General features: G+C 68.4%; 2 protein-coding genes across 2 annotated transcripts; one reads left to right on the top strand and one right to left on the bottom strand.

Annotated features, from left to right (window-relative positions):
• The first annotated feature begins 5,139 nt into the window (after window positions 1-5,139).
• Window positions 5,140-10,450, top strand: ISYNA1 (inositol-3-phosphate synthase 1). The gene is given in 14 exon segments (XM_075412026.1): window positions 5,140-5,235; window positions 6,360-6,484; window positions 7,030-7,191; window positions 7,377-7,506; window positions 7,581-7,774; window positions 7,872-8,021; window positions 8,104-8,319; window positions 8,396-8,560; window positions 8,636-8,749; window positions 8,833-9,050; window positions 10,206-10,266; window positions 10,268-10,309; window positions 10,311-10,379; window positions 10,381-10,450. Coding segments are annotated over 13 exon segments (1,680 nt in total). The 5' UTR covers window positions 5,140-5,235; window positions 6,360-6,370; the 3' UTR covers window positions 10,426-10,450.
• A 1,661-nt stretch (window positions 10,451-12,111) lies between these two features.
• On the bottom strand, window positions 12,112-15,836 carry LOC142359395 (single-stranded DNA-binding protein 2-like). Its single transcript, XM_075412016.1, is given in 15 exon segments — window positions 12,112-12,186; window positions 12,495-12,551; window positions 12,553-12,597; window positions 13,236-13,264; window positions 13,531-13,609; window positions 13,710-13,780; window positions 13,914-13,947; window positions 13,950-13,970; window positions 14,065-14,100; window positions 14,222-14,267; window positions 14,387-14,433; window positions 14,436-14,456; window positions 15,448-15,518; window positions 15,632-15,701; window positions 15,774-15,836. Coding segments are annotated over 15 exon segments (714 nt in total). The 5' UTR covers window positions 15,786-15,836.
• Window positions 15,837-15,862: the final 26 nt, after the last annotated feature.

The following is a 15,862-nucleotide window of genomic DNA, read 5'->3' as shown; positions in this document are numbered from 1 at the left end:
TTGTGCTTTTTGGGTTAATAGAAACCAGTTCTAGGTGATTAAGTATGATCTTAACTTATTGATACTGTGTTTTACTTTGTAATATTGTACTGTGGATAAAACTATATTGAGCCATGGAGTTGGAGTTTACAAAAGAGCTTTTCACTTTGCCAAAATGTTACAATTTAAAGGCAGCATAGTCTTCAGCTTTCCTAATCTTTTCTTAAGAGCTAGTGTCTTTTTTGTACACTAAAAAGCTGAATGCTGATTTTGCAACGTATAATAAATTCACTGTATTGGAAAACAAGCAAACAATAAGGTTGTATATTTCTTTTCAGTGCTGCTTACTGCAACAAAACTCAAAAGGGAAAGGTGATAAATGGCTGGCGTGGAGTCTGAAAGCAGGAAACTTAAAGGAGCCGAGTCAGCCCAGTGAGTTAAAGTGTCAGAGCAGTAGGTAAGAAACACGAGGAGGAGAAGGTGCTTGGTCTGGGCCATCCGTTTTCTCGCCACTTGCTGCGTACGGGGAGAGCTCTCGCCCAGAAACGGGGCTGCAGAGCGGCCGTGCTCCTCGGGGAGGCTTTTCTGGTGCTCGGGTGGGATCGGCGTCTCCATGCGGTGGCAGGAGCTGGGGGTCTGGCATTAGCACCCAGGTTTTTTTAGGAGAAAGGCTCCTTTTGAAGAGGCACCCATCACTGGTGCCGGCGTGGAGGTTTAGCGGGGTCCTGCGAGCACAGCACGGCCCCGGGAGCACGGGAGGGCTACGAGGATGAGGAGGGGACTGGAGCATCTCTCCTACGAGGAGAGGCTGAGCGAGCTGGGCTTGTTCAGCCTGGAGAAGAGAAGGCTGAGAGGGGACCTTAGAAATGCCTCAAAATATCTGCAGGGTGGGGGTCAGGAGGATGAGGCCAGGCTCTTTTCAGTGGTGCCCAGCGACAGGACAAGGGGCAACGGGCACAAGCTGGAGCAGAGGAAGCTCCAGCTGAACCCGAGGAAGAACTTCTTCCCTCTGAGGGTGACGGAGCCCTGGCCCAGGCTGCCCAGGGAGGCTGTGGAGTCTCCTTCTCTGGAGATATTCCAGCCCCGCATGGACGCGGTGCTGTGCAGCCTGCTCTGGGTGACCCTGCTTGGGCAGGGGGTTGGGCTGGGTGACCCACAGAGGGCCCTGACAACCCCTACCATTCTGTGGGGCTGGGCAGGAGGTGGTGTCAGCAAGCGAGGGTCTTGCTGCTTCCCTCGGGCTCGGTGATGTGGGACCTGCCTGGGTGATGGTGGCTCTGCCAGCACCGAGCTCCTGGGGAGGGTCCAGACCTGGCTCAGGTGCCTCTCTCAGCTGCTCCCCAGCTGCCGAAGGGCTGCCTGCCTTTCCCTCCTGGTGAGCTGAGCTGGGTTTGACGTCCGAGCTCGCTCGCGTCGGGGCTGAGTCACATCCGTGGGGAGCTCGGGTACGGACGTCGATGCTGCCGGAGCGGGGCGGCGAGCGTGAGCCTGGCGCAGACGCTGCCACCGCGCTGCCTGTCCACGCTGCTGGAGCTCCCACCTCCGCCCACGGCTCTGAATCACCCGGCTGAGGCTCTTGGATACAAATAGCATCTGGGGTCTGTCGAGACTTTGTCCCTTTTTTCTGCTGCTGCAGTGGCTGCTTGCGCTGGTCCTGGCTTCTGCAGCATCCCTGGGCCTGCTGCTCACGGTGGCTGGAGCGGGCAAAATAAAACAGAGGATAAAACCCCTCCAAGTGCTGCTCGGTGCCGTAATGAGCACTGAACAGCTGCTGCTTTCCTGCAGTGGCTGCTGAGCTGCCTGCTTGGGGTCCCCTCCGCTGGCAGTGGGTGACAGTCACAGGTTGTCCGGTCTGGAGAGCTGGCAGCGGGTCTGCCGCGCTCCCCCCGCCTGCGTAACGAGCCCCTTTCCACCGCCAGCTCGCTTCCCTTAGTGCAGGGCGCGGGGTTCTACCCCCAAAACACAGGGGAAGAGGGAATAATCCAGGGATCATGTAACGTCTTACATCTGCCTTGGCTTTTTTTTTTTTTTCAGAGGTGGGGGAAGCGGGGAGGGCTCTGCTTGCTCCCATCTGGCCAGCCTTGACCTTGGGGTTGACGCAACTGCGCGGGGAGGCGATGCTCCCACGGAGCGCTGGGCGAGCTGATGCTCTCGCAGATCCCCAGGCCGTCAGGTTTTTAGTTTCAAATTCAGCCTCCGAGATGAGCTCCGCACCCCAGGCCCTCGTTTTACCATCTTTTAATTCCTCACCCGCACAAGCTTCACCCCTGGGGTGTCGGTCAGGCTGAAGGCTGGGTCCCTTGCGTGGGGATGAAGGGTCCCTGTCCCCTCCGTCCCGGCTTTCCTGGGGAATTCCTCCCAACCGCTGGCAGCTCCCGCTCAGCCGGGGTCACGCACGGAGCTCATTAACTGGGAGCTGCCCCAGTGGAAATTTACTGGCTGCGTCCGCCGTGCCAGAGCGAGCCGGGCTCCGGCCGCTGGCTCCTTATCGGCGCCCGGCTGCCAGCCCTCCCCGGGGACCGCGGCGGGGGGACGGGGAGCAGCACCGATTCCGTGTGTCCCTCCTGAGCCCCCCGGGCAGGTTCGGGAGGAGCTCTGGGCTCTGATAATTCCGGTCATACCCGGGGAAGGTGTCGCTCCGCACCGCGTCAAGGCACGAGGTGCCCCGAAATCGGGGTCACGCACGGGTGGGGTGGCCGGGATGGCCCCAGCTGCCCCGGGCAGCTTCGAGGGATGCTTGAAACATGACAAAAGCACCGTGGGTTTTTTCCTGTGCACCTTTGGCTCGCGGTTCGTTTGCAGGAGGAAGCTCATTAGAATAATTTGTCCTTGACACGGTCCGATGGCGCTGGTCCCTCTCGCAGAGCAGCTGCTGCACCTCCACGGCCGAGCGCGACCGCCCCGATGGCTCCATCCTCCGTCCCTTCGCAGGCGCTGGGGCCGGCCTTGGGCACCCAGCACCCGGAGGGCGACGGCGTGGGGAGAGGGAGGAGGGGAGCGGCGAGGGCGCGGGCAGAGATAACGAAGGCTCAGAGCCTGGGGTTTGCTTTACACGAGGGGAAAAAACCCAAACGCCAAGGGAGGGAAACGCAGCCGGGGTTGTTCGTAACGCGTTGATCTGGGGCTGCTTGGGGCGGCCGTGACCTCCCGGGGGGGGACCAGGGGGTCCCCCCATGACCGAGCCCTTCCCAGCCCACGGAGCATCTCCGTGCTGGCACAGAATCGGGCCCTGAACCTGCTCGTACCCAACCACCGCAACGGGGGGGTCCCGGGGGGGCTCCGTGGCCCGGATGCCCATCCCTGAGGCGGGGGGGGTCTGCTGGAGCGGAGGGGTGGGCGCCGTTGCTGGGGGAGCGGGGCCCGGTCACTATGGCTCCGTGGCTGGCCTGGCCCCCCGCCAGCCCCCCGGCAGCTGGGCAGCGACGGCGCTGGGCGGCCGGCCCGGGCTCGCGGCCCGCGGCCGCCTTGGGCGAGCGGGAACAAGGGGAGCCCCGCTCATGCGGTGCCGAGCGTGGGAGGGGTGGGAAGGGAGCGGGGAGGGGGGGGGGGGGGAAGGAACAATGGTGGGAGTTCTGGGAGGGGGGCAAAAGAGAGGAGAAAAAAAAAAAAAAAAAGGAAAAGCAGTGGAAAAATACCAGTTGTGGGCCCCTGGCAGCGCTGCCCGGACCCTCCCCGCCCCAGGATTATTGTACAAAGAAATGTTATTTTTGTTTCAATAATTCGCTGAGGCACTGGCATTCCAGCGCGGGGCTCGTTTTTGTCCTCCGGCCCGGCACCAAGGCACCATTGTTCCTCCCTGGCCGAGGGGCTGGATGCGGTGTGTGTCCCCCCCCCCGCCATAGCCACCCCCCGGCACCGCCGTGCCCCCCCCCGGGCTGGGTGCTGCGTCCCCGCGCGCTCGGTGGCGATGCCGCTGGCTGCCGTGGCCGCGGGCGAGCGGCTGGGTGGGCGGTTGGGTGGCTGGCGGCGGGGGGGCCGGGGCCCGCCCGGGCGTTGCTCCGGCTCCCGGGGGGGGGTTCCGTTGGAGCGGGGCCTGCCCATTGAAAGGCGGCCGGGCCCCGGGGGGGGGTCCGCGCACCAGCCACGGCCCCTCGCCCTCCCTCCCGGGCACCCCCCGCGCTGCCGTGGCCCAGATGTGGGGTGCGGCCTCACGCGGGGGTTTTGTGACCCCCGGCATCGCTGCCGGCGGTGGGACGGGGTGGGGGCTGGAGGGGGGGGGTCAATGCCCAGGGGCTGCGGGGTGACAGGGGTGCACGTGGCGGGGGGCTGCGGGGTGCCATGGCCTTTGGGGTGCCAGGGGCTGCAGGGTGCTGGGGGTTATGGGGTGTCCCAGAGGGGGTCACTGCAGGGTGCTGGGGGCTCTGGGGTGCCGGGGAGAGGGGGGGGTGGGGGGGTTGCAGGGTGCTGGGGTCTCCCGGGTGGCTGGGTGGGGGGAGGTCTGCAACGTACTGGGGGTTCTGGTGTGCCCCGGAGGGGGGGGGCTGCAGGGTGCTGGGGGCTCTGGGGTGCCCTGGAGGGGGGGCTGCAGGGTGCTGGGGTGCCCATGCTGGGGGCTGTAGGGTGCTGGGGGCTCTGGGGTGCCTGGGGGGGTGGGCTGCAGGGTGCTGGGGTCTCTGGGGTGCCCTGGAGGGGGGGGCTGCAGGGTGCTGGGGTGCCCATGCTGGGGGCTGCAGGGTGCTGGGGTCTCTGGGGTGCCCTGGAGGGGGGGGCTGCAGGGTGCTGGGGTGCCCATGCTGGGGGCTGTAGGGTGCTGGGGGCTCTGGGGTGCCCTGGAGGGGGGGGGCTGCGGGGGGGCAGCCCCGTGGGAGCGGCCTCGTGGGCCGGTGCCCGTGGGAAGGCGCGGGGCCGCGGCCCCGCAGGAAGCTGTCGGCCCGGGGCACTCAATGGGCGGAAGGCGGCGGCGGCGGCGGGACCCCCCCCCCCCGCCCCCCGGCTCCGGTCCCCCCCCCGGCCCCGCCACCGCTTCCCCTTCCCGGGTCAGCGGCCGCCCCCGCCGCCCCCCGCGCTCCGAGCCGGGGCCCGGGGCCGCCCCGCACCTGCCGGGGGGGGACACCGGGGGGTCCCGGTGCCGGTGGCGGCGGGGCACGTGCGGGGGGGGCGCGGGGGGGGCGGGGCCGGAGGGGGGGGCGGGGCCTGGGAGCCGATTAAGCGGCGGGAGCCGGGGCGGCCGCAGCCGCGATCGCATCAACCCCCGCGGGGCAGCACCGGCCCCGGCCCCGGCCCCGCCGCCTCCAGCGCCCGGCCCGGCCCGGCCCGGTGAGTGCCCGCGGGGGGGGGGGGGGGTTCGGTTCTTCGGCCCCGGGGAGCGGGGGCGGCCCCGTGCCCGTGTCCAGCTCTGCCAACCCCGGGAGCGGGGACAGCCCTGTCCCATGTCCCCTGCACCCTGGGAGTGGGGGACAATCCTGTCCCCGTGTCCGGTATGGGGACAGCCCTGTCCCATGTCCCCTCTGCACCCCTGGGAGAGGGGGACAACCCTGTCCCCAGATTCCCTGCACCCCCAGGAGCAGGGCCAGCCCTGTCCCCACTTCCCCTCTGCCACCCCTGGGAGCAGGGACAGCCCTGTCCCCAAATCCCCTACACCCCTGGGAGTGGGGACAGCCCTGTCCCATGTCCCCTCCCACCCCAGGGAGTGGGGACAGCCCTGTCCCCAAATCCCCTGCACCCCTGGAAGTGGGGAAAGCCCTGTCCCATGTCCCCTCTGCCACCCTGGGGTATGGGCACAGCCCTGTCCCCAAATCCCCCACACCCCCAGGAGCAGGGCCAGCCCTGTCCCCTCTGTCATCCCTGGGAGCAGGGACAATCCTGTCCCCATGTCCTCTCTGGCAGCCCTGGGAGCAGGGCCAGCCCTGTCCCCACGTCCCCTCTGCCACCCCAGGGTGCAGGGACAGTCCTGTCCCCACATCCCCTCTGCCACCCCTGGGAGTGGGGGATAATCCTGTCCCCATGTCCCCTCTGGCACCCCGGGGTTCGGGGACAGCCCTTGTCCCCAGGGAGCATCCCCACTCCCCCGTGCCCTCCTGTGCCCCCTGCCACCCCCGGGGAGGGGACAGCGGGGACAGCCTCCTGCCCCCCTCTCAGCAGGACGGGGACCCTGCACCCTCCCGGCTTGCTGGGGGCTCGGTGGGGTCCTGGGGCTGGGGGTGGGGGGCGATCACCCCCCAGCTCCCCGCCTGTCCCGGGGACAGCGGCGGGGACACGCGTGGGAAGGGGCCGCGGCGTCAGCCCCACCAGGAGGCCCCGGGGCCGGCAGCCAAGGGTCCCCACCGCCGGCCCAGCTTGGCAGGGATCGGTGCCAGAGCCACGTCCCGGCTGGGCGGGGGTCCGGGGGGGGCCCGGCGTGCCAGGCCTGCGGGGCTGACACCCATTTCCTCCTATTCCAGCTCCGGGAACAATGGCAGAGACGTTCCTTGTGGAGAGCCCCGACGTCACCTACAGCAAGGACTTCATCGAGGCCAAGTACACGTACAGCACCGTGCACGTCTGCAAGGAGAACGGCGTCACCAAGGTACGGGCGGGGGGCTGCCGGGGGGGCTCGGCGCCACCTCGGATTGTCCCCACGGGTCCCACAGAATCCCAGCATGGTGGGGGTTGGCAGGGCCCTCTGGGGTCACCCAGCCCAACCCCCTGCCCAAGCAGGGTCACCCACAGCAGGCTGCACAGCACCGCATCCAGGCGGGGCTGGAATATCTCCAGAGAAGGAGACTCCACAGCCTCCCTGGGCAGCCTGGGCCAGGGCTCTGTCACCCTCAGAGGGAAGAAGTTCTTCCTCGGGTTCAGCTGGAGCTTCCTCTGCTTCAGTTTGTGCCCGTTGGCCCTTGTCCTGTCGCTGGGCACCACTGAACAGAGTCTGGCCCCATCCTCCTGACCCCCACCCTGCAGATATTTAGAGGCATTTCTAAGGTCCCCTCGCAGCCTTCTCTTTTCCAGGCTGAACAAGCCCAGCTCCCTCAGCCTCTCCTCGTAGGAGAGATGCTCCAGTCCCCTCCTCATCCTCGTAGCCCTCGTCCCATCTTGGCTTGTCCCCGCGTCTCCCCTGTCTCTGTCCCGCAGGTGCGGCCGTGCTCGACCCGCTTCACCTTCCGGACGGGGCGGCAGGTCCCTCGCCTGGGGGTGATGCTGGTGGGCTGGGGGGGCAACAACGGCACGACGGTGACGGCGGCCGTGCTGGCCAACAGGCTGGGGCTCTCCTGGATGACCAAGACGGGGCGCAAGGTGGGCGGCCGGCGACCGTGGCGGGGATGGGGACGCAGAGCTCGGCTTCTCCCGTCTCCTGCACCCCCCTCTCCTCCCTGCCCTGTGCGGAGGTGGTCTGCAGCCCTGCCCCCCCCCCCCAAGTTCGGGGGTGCTGGGGACCCCCCCCCCATGCTGGTGGCTCATCCTCATGTTCTCCATCCCAGAAAGCCAACTACTACGGCTCCCTGCTCCAAGCCTCCACCGTCTGCCTGGGCACCGGCCCCACCGGTGATGTCTACGTGCCTTTCCGGGACCTCCTGCCCATGGTGCACCCCAACGACATCGTCTTTGACGGTAGGTGGGACACAGAGGGGACCCCGCAACGGGGCAGGGGACCCTGAGCGGTTGGGTCACCCCTTGTCCCCCAGGCTGGGACATCTCCTCGCTGAACCTGGCGGAGGCCATGCGGCGGGCGGAGGTGCTGGACTGGCCGCTGCAGGAGCAGCTCTGGCCCCACATGGAGAAGATGAAGCCCCGACCCTCCATCTACATCCCCGAGTTCATCGCCGCCAACCAGGAGGAGCGGGCGGACAACGTCCTCCGTGGGTCCATGGCTGAGCAGGTCCTGGTGGGGCAGCGGCGGTGGGGGGACGCAGGCGACGGGGTGGGGGGGATGCTGCCATGCTGACGTGTGTCCCCCTCCCTCGGTGGTGTCCCAGGTGGAGCAGATCCGCAGGGACATCCGGGACTTCAAGGAGACCAGCGGGGTGGACAAAGTCATCGTTCTCTGGACGGCCAACACGGAGCGCTTCTGTGACGTCGTGCCAGGGCTCAACGACACCGCGGACAACCTGCTGTGGGCCATCGAGGTCAGGGGACCCGGGAGGGGACCCAGGCGGGGGGGGTGACAACACCGCCCTGCTAGCGCTGAGCCGCCCCGTGTCCCCGCAGCGAGGCCTGGAGGTGTCCCCGTCCACGCTCTTCGCGGTGGCCAGCATCCTGGAGGGCTGCGCCTACATCAACGGCTCCCCGCAGAACACCTTCGTGCCGGGGGCGGTGGAGTTGGCCGCCCAGCGCCGCGTCTTCATCTGCGGCGACGACTTCAAGTCCGGTCAGACCAAGCTCAAGTCGGTGCTGGTGGACTTCTTGGTGGGCGCTGGACTCAAGGTAGGTGGGGACAGGGTGGTCCGGGGAGGGGACCTGTGCGTGACGGGGGGGTGACCCACCTGCACCCCCTGCCCAGGCCAAGTCCATCGTGAGCTACAACCACCTGGGGAACAACGACGGGAAGAACCTCTCGGCCCCGCAGCAGTTCCGCTCCAAGGAGATCTCCAAGAGCAACGTGGTGGATGACATGGTCCAGGCCAACCCCATCCTCTACGGTCCCCAGGACAAGCCCGACCACTGCGTGAGTTGGGGGCTTGGAGGGGACACACGATGACGATGGGGGTGACGGCGCAGTGACGGGGACGTCGCTTCGCAGGTGGTGATCAAGTACGTCCCCTACGTGGGGGACAGCAAACGTGCGCTGGACGAGTACACGTCGGAGATCATGATGGGGGGCACCAACACCATCGTCATCCACAACACGTGCGAGGTGCGTGGGGAGGGTGACCGGGGTGTCCCCGGGGGGTGGTGGCACCTCCCCGGGGGTGGGTGGCTCACCCTCGCTGCCCGCAGGACTCGCTGCTGGCCAGCCCCATCATCCTGGACCTGGCCATCCTGACGGAGCTGTGCCAGCGCGTCACCTTCCGCACCGAGGCCGACCCCGAGTTCCAGGGCTTCCACAGCGTCCTCTCCATCGTCGCCTTCCTCTGCAAGGCCCCGCTGGTGCCCGAGGGCACCCCCGTCGTCAACGCCCTCTTCCGCCAGCGCAGCTGCATCGAGAACATCCTGAGGTACCCGGGGTCCCGTGTCCATCCCCCGCACCCAAGGCTGGCAGGGCTGTCCCGGTGCTTCCTACCCCAGGCGTCCACACCAGTGGGTCCCAGTGCTCCATGCCTGTGGTCCCAGCGCTCAGCACCCACACAGGGGGTGTCCAACACCAGTGGGTGCTGGTGCCCAGCACTTTTGAGGTGCCCACCAGCAGCAGGTCCTGGTGCCCAACACTTTTGAGGTGTCCACCACCGGTGGGTGCTGGTGCCCAGCACTTTTGAGGTGCCCACCACCGGTGGGTGCTGGTGCCCAACACTTTTGAGGTGCCCAGCACCGGTGGGTGCTGGTGCCCAACACTTTTGAGGTGCCCAGCACCGGTGGGTGCTGGTGATCGATGCCAGTGCCACCAGTGGGTCCCCGTGCCCCTCACCCATGGGTCCTAGTGCCAATGCGTCCTGGTGCGTAACGCCCAGAGACGATGGTCCCAGTGCCCAGCGTGCTGGTGGGTCTTGGCATCCTGGTGATGCCCAGCACCAACAGGTCCCAGTGCGGGGTCCCCCGTTCCCAGTGCTTGGGGTGCCTCACGCGAGTGGGTCCCAGTGCCCAAGGTGTCCCAACACCCACAGACGCTGGTACCTTCTGCCTCGGTGCCCAGTGCTCAGGGGTCCTAACCAGTGGGTCCCAGTACCTGATGCCCAGGGGGGTGCACAAGATGATTCCCAGTTCCTAGTGCTCATGGATCCCAGCACCAGTGGGTCCCAGTGCCCAGCACCAGTGGTTCCCAGTACCTGATGCCCAGGGGTTACCTAACATGATGGGTCCCAGTGCTCAGGGGTCCCAGCACCAGTGCGTCCCAGTACCTGGTGGGGGGTGCCCAACATGATGGGTCCCAGTGCCCAATGCTCGTGGGTCCCAGCACCAGTGGGTCCCAGTGCCCAGCACCAGTGGGTCCCAGTGCCCAGTGCCTGGGGTTCCCAGTGGGTCCCAGTACCCGACACCCAGGGGAGGTGCCCAACGCCAGCAGGTCCTGGTGGTCCCTGCAATGTCCCCCACCCCGGATGGCTCCTGGCGTGCGGGGTGGGGGGGGACACACGACGACGACACCCGGTGCCATCGTGTCCCCCCTCCCCAGGACGGGGGTGCCCATCCCTGAGCCCCCCCGTTTCCCCCCCCCCCAGGGCCTGCCTGGGGCTGCCCCCCCAGAACCACATGCTGCTGGAGCACAAGATGCAGCGGCTGGGGGCCCAGCCCGAAGCGCTCCTGCCCCGGGGGGGCCACCTGCCCCCCTCGCCCCCAAGAAGGCGCCGGCGGCCGCCCAGCTCAACGGGCACCCCTGCCCCAGCACCCCCCGCCCGGGGACCCCCCCGCGCCCCCCTCCACGTCGACGGGGCTGACTAACAGCGGGCACCTTTTTTGTATTTCATACCAGCTTGTTTTTTTTTTGTGGGGGGGTGGAGGGGGTGGTTGTAGATTTGGGGTTCAGAGGGGGGGGGGTCTGAGACCTGTTCCCCCCCCCCCAAGCGCTCGGCGCTGCCGGCTCCGACTCGAAACTGTGAAGCTTTGCACCCGCCAATAAACCCGGAGCACGTCCTGTGTGTCCCCCCCCCCCCCCGTCTCGCCTGGTTCCTGGGGCCCCCCCCGTCTCGCCTGGTTCCTGGGGCCCCCCCCCCCCCCCGACCCCCAGCCCCCCGAAGCGAGAGCCGAACGCCAGTGCCTTCTGAAAAAAGTCAAATTACATTTATTGATGTATTGGGGGGGGGGGGGTGTTTTGGGTTCTTCTTGTATTTTTTTGTGTATTTTTTCTTTGTTTTTTTCGGGGGGGGGGGGAAAGGGGGGGGGTGTCCCCTGGTTTTTTTTGATAAGCAATGGGGGGGCTCTAAAGGCTCTGGGGACTAGAAATGGGGGGGGGGTCCCTACACAGAACAACTAAGCCTACGGCGGGCGCTACCCCTACGGGGCCGGGGGTGCCCCCCACTGCAGCGGGGGGGGGGGGCACGGCGGGGCCCCCCGGCTGGGGCTGTACCGGGGAGGGGGCTGGGGCGTGCAGTGGCAGTTGGGGGGGGGGGGGATATGAGGTCCTTTCCGTTATAAAAGAGGAAAAAAAAAAACAAAATCAGAAAAAAAACCACACCAAAACAAAATTCCTTCATATTAAAGTGGTCCCGGGGGGGGGGGGGGGGGGGGGGGGGGGGGGGGGGGGGCGCGGGGGGGGCCCCGGTCTGGCGCTCGGGGGGGGGCCGGGGATCACAGTGCTGGCTGAGCACGCAGACGGGGCTGGGGGCCAGGGACCCCCCCGGGGCCGGCTCGCTGCCGGGGGGGGGGGGGGTTTGGGGGGGGTTTCGGGGGGGGGGGGCTGCTCTCTGCACTGGGGCCTGCCCTATAGAGCGCTTGGGGAGGGGGGGGGGGGTGCTCCATGGTGGGGGGGGGGCGGGGTATGGCTTGTCCCCCCCCAGCACAGCCTGGGGGTGCCCTTGGCTTGGGGGGGGGCTGTGCTGGCAGCACGGCCCCTCCCCCCCCGGGGCTTTGGCAGGGCTGGGGGTTGGGCTATGGGACCCCCCCCCCCCAATGGGCTGGGGGGTGCCCAGCACTGGGAGAACTGGGAGGGGCTCACACCCTCCCGGGGGGGGGGGGGCCCACTGCTTATTAGCATTGCGGCTAATTGCAATTAAGTGCATGTGCCCCAGGAGGGCAGCATGCGGCGGGGGGGGGGGGTACAGCACTGTGAACCCCACCCCCCCCCCCCCAAAAATCCCCCTCCCCATGCTTTGGGGGGGGGGGGGGGGCACCACGCCAGGGGGACAAACCCCCCCCCCCCCAGCACCCCCCCCCGTGCCAGACACCTCCCCCCCCACCGACACCCAGTGCCTGCCCCCCACCCCGGGGGGGGCACTGTGGAGGGGGAGGGGGGATCCCAGCGCTGGGGGGGGGGGGGGCGCAGCGGGCAGTAAATAGTAAATAAGTCACATGACTTATTTCTAATTATTATTAATTTTTTTTCCACATTATTTTTCTGTTTAGTGTTTTGAGGCGGGGGGGGAGCAGGAGGGGGGGGCCCTGGTAATTCTTATTAATGATTTTTTTTTTTCATGGGGGGGGTGTCTGGCTGTCGGCGGCCTCGGCGCGGGTGCTCACAACGCTCATGGTCATGCTGGGCGAGTACTGGAGAGAGTGGAAACACCGGGGGGGGGTTAGCGGGGGTGGGGGGGGTTAGCGGGGTGGGGTGGTTGGGGGTTAGCGGGGGGGGGGGGTCGGGGGGGGGCCACACACCCCTTGCCCCCCCCCCCCCCCCAACAGCCCCCCCCACCTCCCAGCCGCTCGGCCCAGGCGAACCCCCCCGCTGCCCTGGGGGGACGGGGGCTGCCCCAGGGAGCTTGGTGTTGACCCCCCCCCCCCCGGCCCCCCCACCCTCACTGTTTGCCCCCCCCCCCAGGGGGGTGTCGTGTCCCCCCCCCCGCCAGGTCCCTTACGCTGTCGCTTTGGAAGGGGTTCAAGAAATTGCTGCTCAGCTCGGCGTCGTCCCGCGGGGGTGCCGGGGGGGTTGCTCAGGGCCCCCAGGTTACTGGGGGAGCTCTGGGGGGGGGGGGGGGAGAGAAATTGTTAGGGGGGGGTGGGGGTGGGCGGTGTGGGGGGGGGAGGGTGGTTTGGGGTCCCAGGGCATGGGAGGGGCAGTAAATGGGGGTGCAAGTGCGGGGGGGGGCTGGGGGGGGAATCCCAGTACGGGGGGGAGGCAAATAAATGGGGGTCCCAGTGCATGGAGGGGGGGGTCCCAGTGCATGGGGGGGCAAATAAATGGGGTCCCCAGCATATCGGGGGGGGGGGGGATCTCAGTACATGGGGGGTCTGAATAAATGGGGTCCCAGTGCATGGGGGGGGGGGGGGTCCCAGTACATGGGGGGGCCAAATAAATGGGGGTCCCAGCATATCTGGGGGGGGGGTGGCAATAAATGGAGTGCCAAGTGTACGAGGGAGGGGGGATCCCCAGTGCATGGGGGGGGGCAATAAAGGGGATCCCTGCACATGGTGGGGGGGGGTCCCAGCAGTGCAGGGTCTGCCACTGCGCAGGGGTCCCAGTACGGGGGGGGGCGGGGTGGGGGGGGGGGGGGGGGGGGGGTGGGGGTGTGTCCCAGTGCCTGGGGGGGGGGGTGGTGGTGGTGGTGATGGGGGGGGGTGTCCCAGCACAGGGGGGGTTCAGGGCCCCCCACCCTCACCTTTGGCAGCCCGTCCATGTCCCCGGAGCCTGCAAGGACGACAGCCGTGCGTTAGTGACACCCCCCCCGCCCTCCCCCCCCAAAATCTGTGGCCCCCCCCAATCCGTGCCCCCCCCCCCCCCAGCCTGGAGCCCGGCCACCCCCTCGCAGGGAGCAGGATGCGGCGGTGGGGGGGCTGGGGACCACCGCCACGGCCCTGGGGGGGGCTCGGGGGAGGTCCTGGCCGGGGGGGGGGGCCCTGGCCGGGGCGTGGGGGGGGGGAGGTTTTGAGGGGGGGGGGTGGGGCGGTACCCACCTAAGGATCCGTTTATGTGATGCGGCTCCATCGCGCCCATGGCACCCATGGGCCCCTCGGGGCCGGGCCCCATCGGGAACTGGAAGGGAAGGGGGGGGCGGGGGGGGGAGGGGGGTGAGCACTGCGGGACCCCCCCGTCCCTATCCCTGTCCCCCCCCCCCCCCCCCGCCGTCACTCACACTCGGCCGGCTCCCCGCAGGCCCGATGGGGTTCATCATGGTGTACATGTTCTCACTGGAGTTGGTGGAGTCTGGGGGCGGGGGGGGGGGGGGGCACACAGCGGGGGCGGGGTGGTGAGCATGGCACCCCAAATTCCACCCCCCCCCCACCCCCCCCCAGTGTCCCCCCCCCCGCGTCCCGTCCCGCTCCCCGCGCTCACTCACCTCCGGGGCTGGGAAGGATGGGGGTGCCGGGGGGGGGCCGCCGCCCCCGGGAGGGCCCTGGGGGGGGGGAGGGCAGTGGGTCGGGGGGGGGGCAACGCGGGCTTGCTGGCTGCACAGCCCCCCCCCCCCCGAGTGCCCCCCCGATACTCACCCCGTAATTCCCAGGGGACGAGGAGGAGTAGGCAATCTGGGGGGGGGGGGGGGACGGATAGACACAAGGTTGGGGGGGGGGGGGTCATCATGGGGGGCCAGAGCCGGTACCCCCACGGCCCCCCCCCCCCCCCCAGGTATCCCCCCCCCCCACTTACGGAGTTGGTGTTGGGGTTCGGCCAGGGCCCGCGCCCGCCGGGACCCCTGGAAGGCAACGGGCAGAGGTGAGGGGGGGGGGGGTCCTGCTGGGGTGGGCCCCCCCCCTCCCCCAGCTCCGGGCCGGGGGGGGGTGGGGAGGGGTGCGGGGGGGCCGGGGGCCTTACATGTTCATGGCGGGCATGGCCGGGCCGGGCAGCGAGCTGGGGGGGGGGGCCGCATCGCGCTGCCGTAGGTCTGCAGGGGGGGGGGGGGGGGGGGCAGCGGGGAGCGGGGGCGCTCTGTCCCTGTCCCCAGCCCCCGCCGTGTCCCCCCTGCCCCGTATCCCTGTCCCCATCCCCGTATCCCTGTCCCCATCCCTGTGTCCCTGTCCCCAGCCCCATATCCCTGTCCCTGTCCCCAGCCCCGTATCCCTGTCCCCAACCCCGTATCCCTGTCCCCAGCCCTGTATCCCTGTCCCCGTCCCCAGCCCTGTGTCCCTGTCCCCATTCTCACCCCCCCCCCCCCCCCGTGTCCCTGTCCCCAGCCCCCACCCCAGCACTGGCTCCCTGTCACAGCCCTGTCCTCATCCCCAGCCCTGTCCCCCGTCCCAGCCCTGTATTCCTGTCCCCAACCCTGTCCCTGTCCCCATCCTTGTCCCTGTCCCCATTCCCATCCCCTTCCCTGTCCCCACCCTTATCTCCCTGTCCCCACCCCTCTATCTCGGGCCCCCCCCCATCCTTGTCCCTGTAGCCCCATCCTAATCCCTGTCCCCATCCCTCACCCCAACCTCATTCCTGTACCAATCCCTGTCCCCCACATCCCTGTATCCCTGTGTCCCCAACCCTGTCCCCGTCCCTGTATCCCTGTCCCCATCCCCATATCCCTGTCCTTATCCCTGTATCCCTGTCCCCATCCCTGGATCCCCGTCCCTGGATCCCTGTCCCCCCCATCCCTGTCCCCCACCCCGATCTCTTGCCCCATCTCATCCCTGTTGCCGTATTTCCACAGCCCGGCCCCCCCATCCCTGGATCCCTGTCCCCATCCCTGGATCCCTGTCCCCCCATCCCTGTCCCCCCATCCCTGGATCCCTGTCCCCCATCCCTGGATCCCTGTCCCCATCCCTGGATCCCTGTCCCCCCCATCCCTGGATCCCTGTCCCCCCATCCCTGTCCCCCCATCCTGGATCCCTGTCCCCATTCCAGTCCCTGTCCCCTTGTCCCCATCCCTGTCCCCCTGCCCCCCTCACCTGGGGGGCCATGCCGGCCAGGCCTCGTGGGGGGTTCAGGCGCTGCATCGGGCCCCCCATGCCAGGATGCCCTGCGAAAAGGGGGGGGGGGGGAGGTTTGAGCCCCCCGCAGCACACCCCCCCCCCCCCCGACCTGGGGACGGGGGGACACGGGGCCAGGGACCCCCCCTCCCCCCCAACTCACCCTGTGACCGTGCGGCCGGGTCCATGGCGTTGGGCAGCAGCGCCTGGGAGCCGGGGACACCCACGGGAGGCTGCGGGGAGGGGGGTCAGGGTGCTGCGGGACCCCCACCCACTTCGGGGGGGTGGGTGTCCCGTCCTCACACCTGGTTCGGCATCCGGAGGGGGGGCCGGGGGCCGCCGGGGTAGCGGGGGGGACATGAAGGGCTGCAAGAGAAGCAGGGGGGGGGTGAGA

The sequence above is a fragment of the Opisthocomus hoazin genome, unplaced genomic scaffold (genome assembly GCF_030867145.1).
Source record: "Opisthocomus hoazin isolate bOpiHoa1 unplaced genomic scaffold, bOpiHoa1.hap1 HAP1_SCAFFOLD_211, whole genome shotgun sequence".
Classification (NCBI taxonomy): Eukaryota; Metazoa; Chordata; class Aves; order Opisthocomiformes; family Opisthocomidae; genus Opisthocomus; species Opisthocomus hoazin.
Note: the sequence above shows the minus strand (reverse complement) of the source record. Positions and strands in the feature narration are given on the sequence as shown.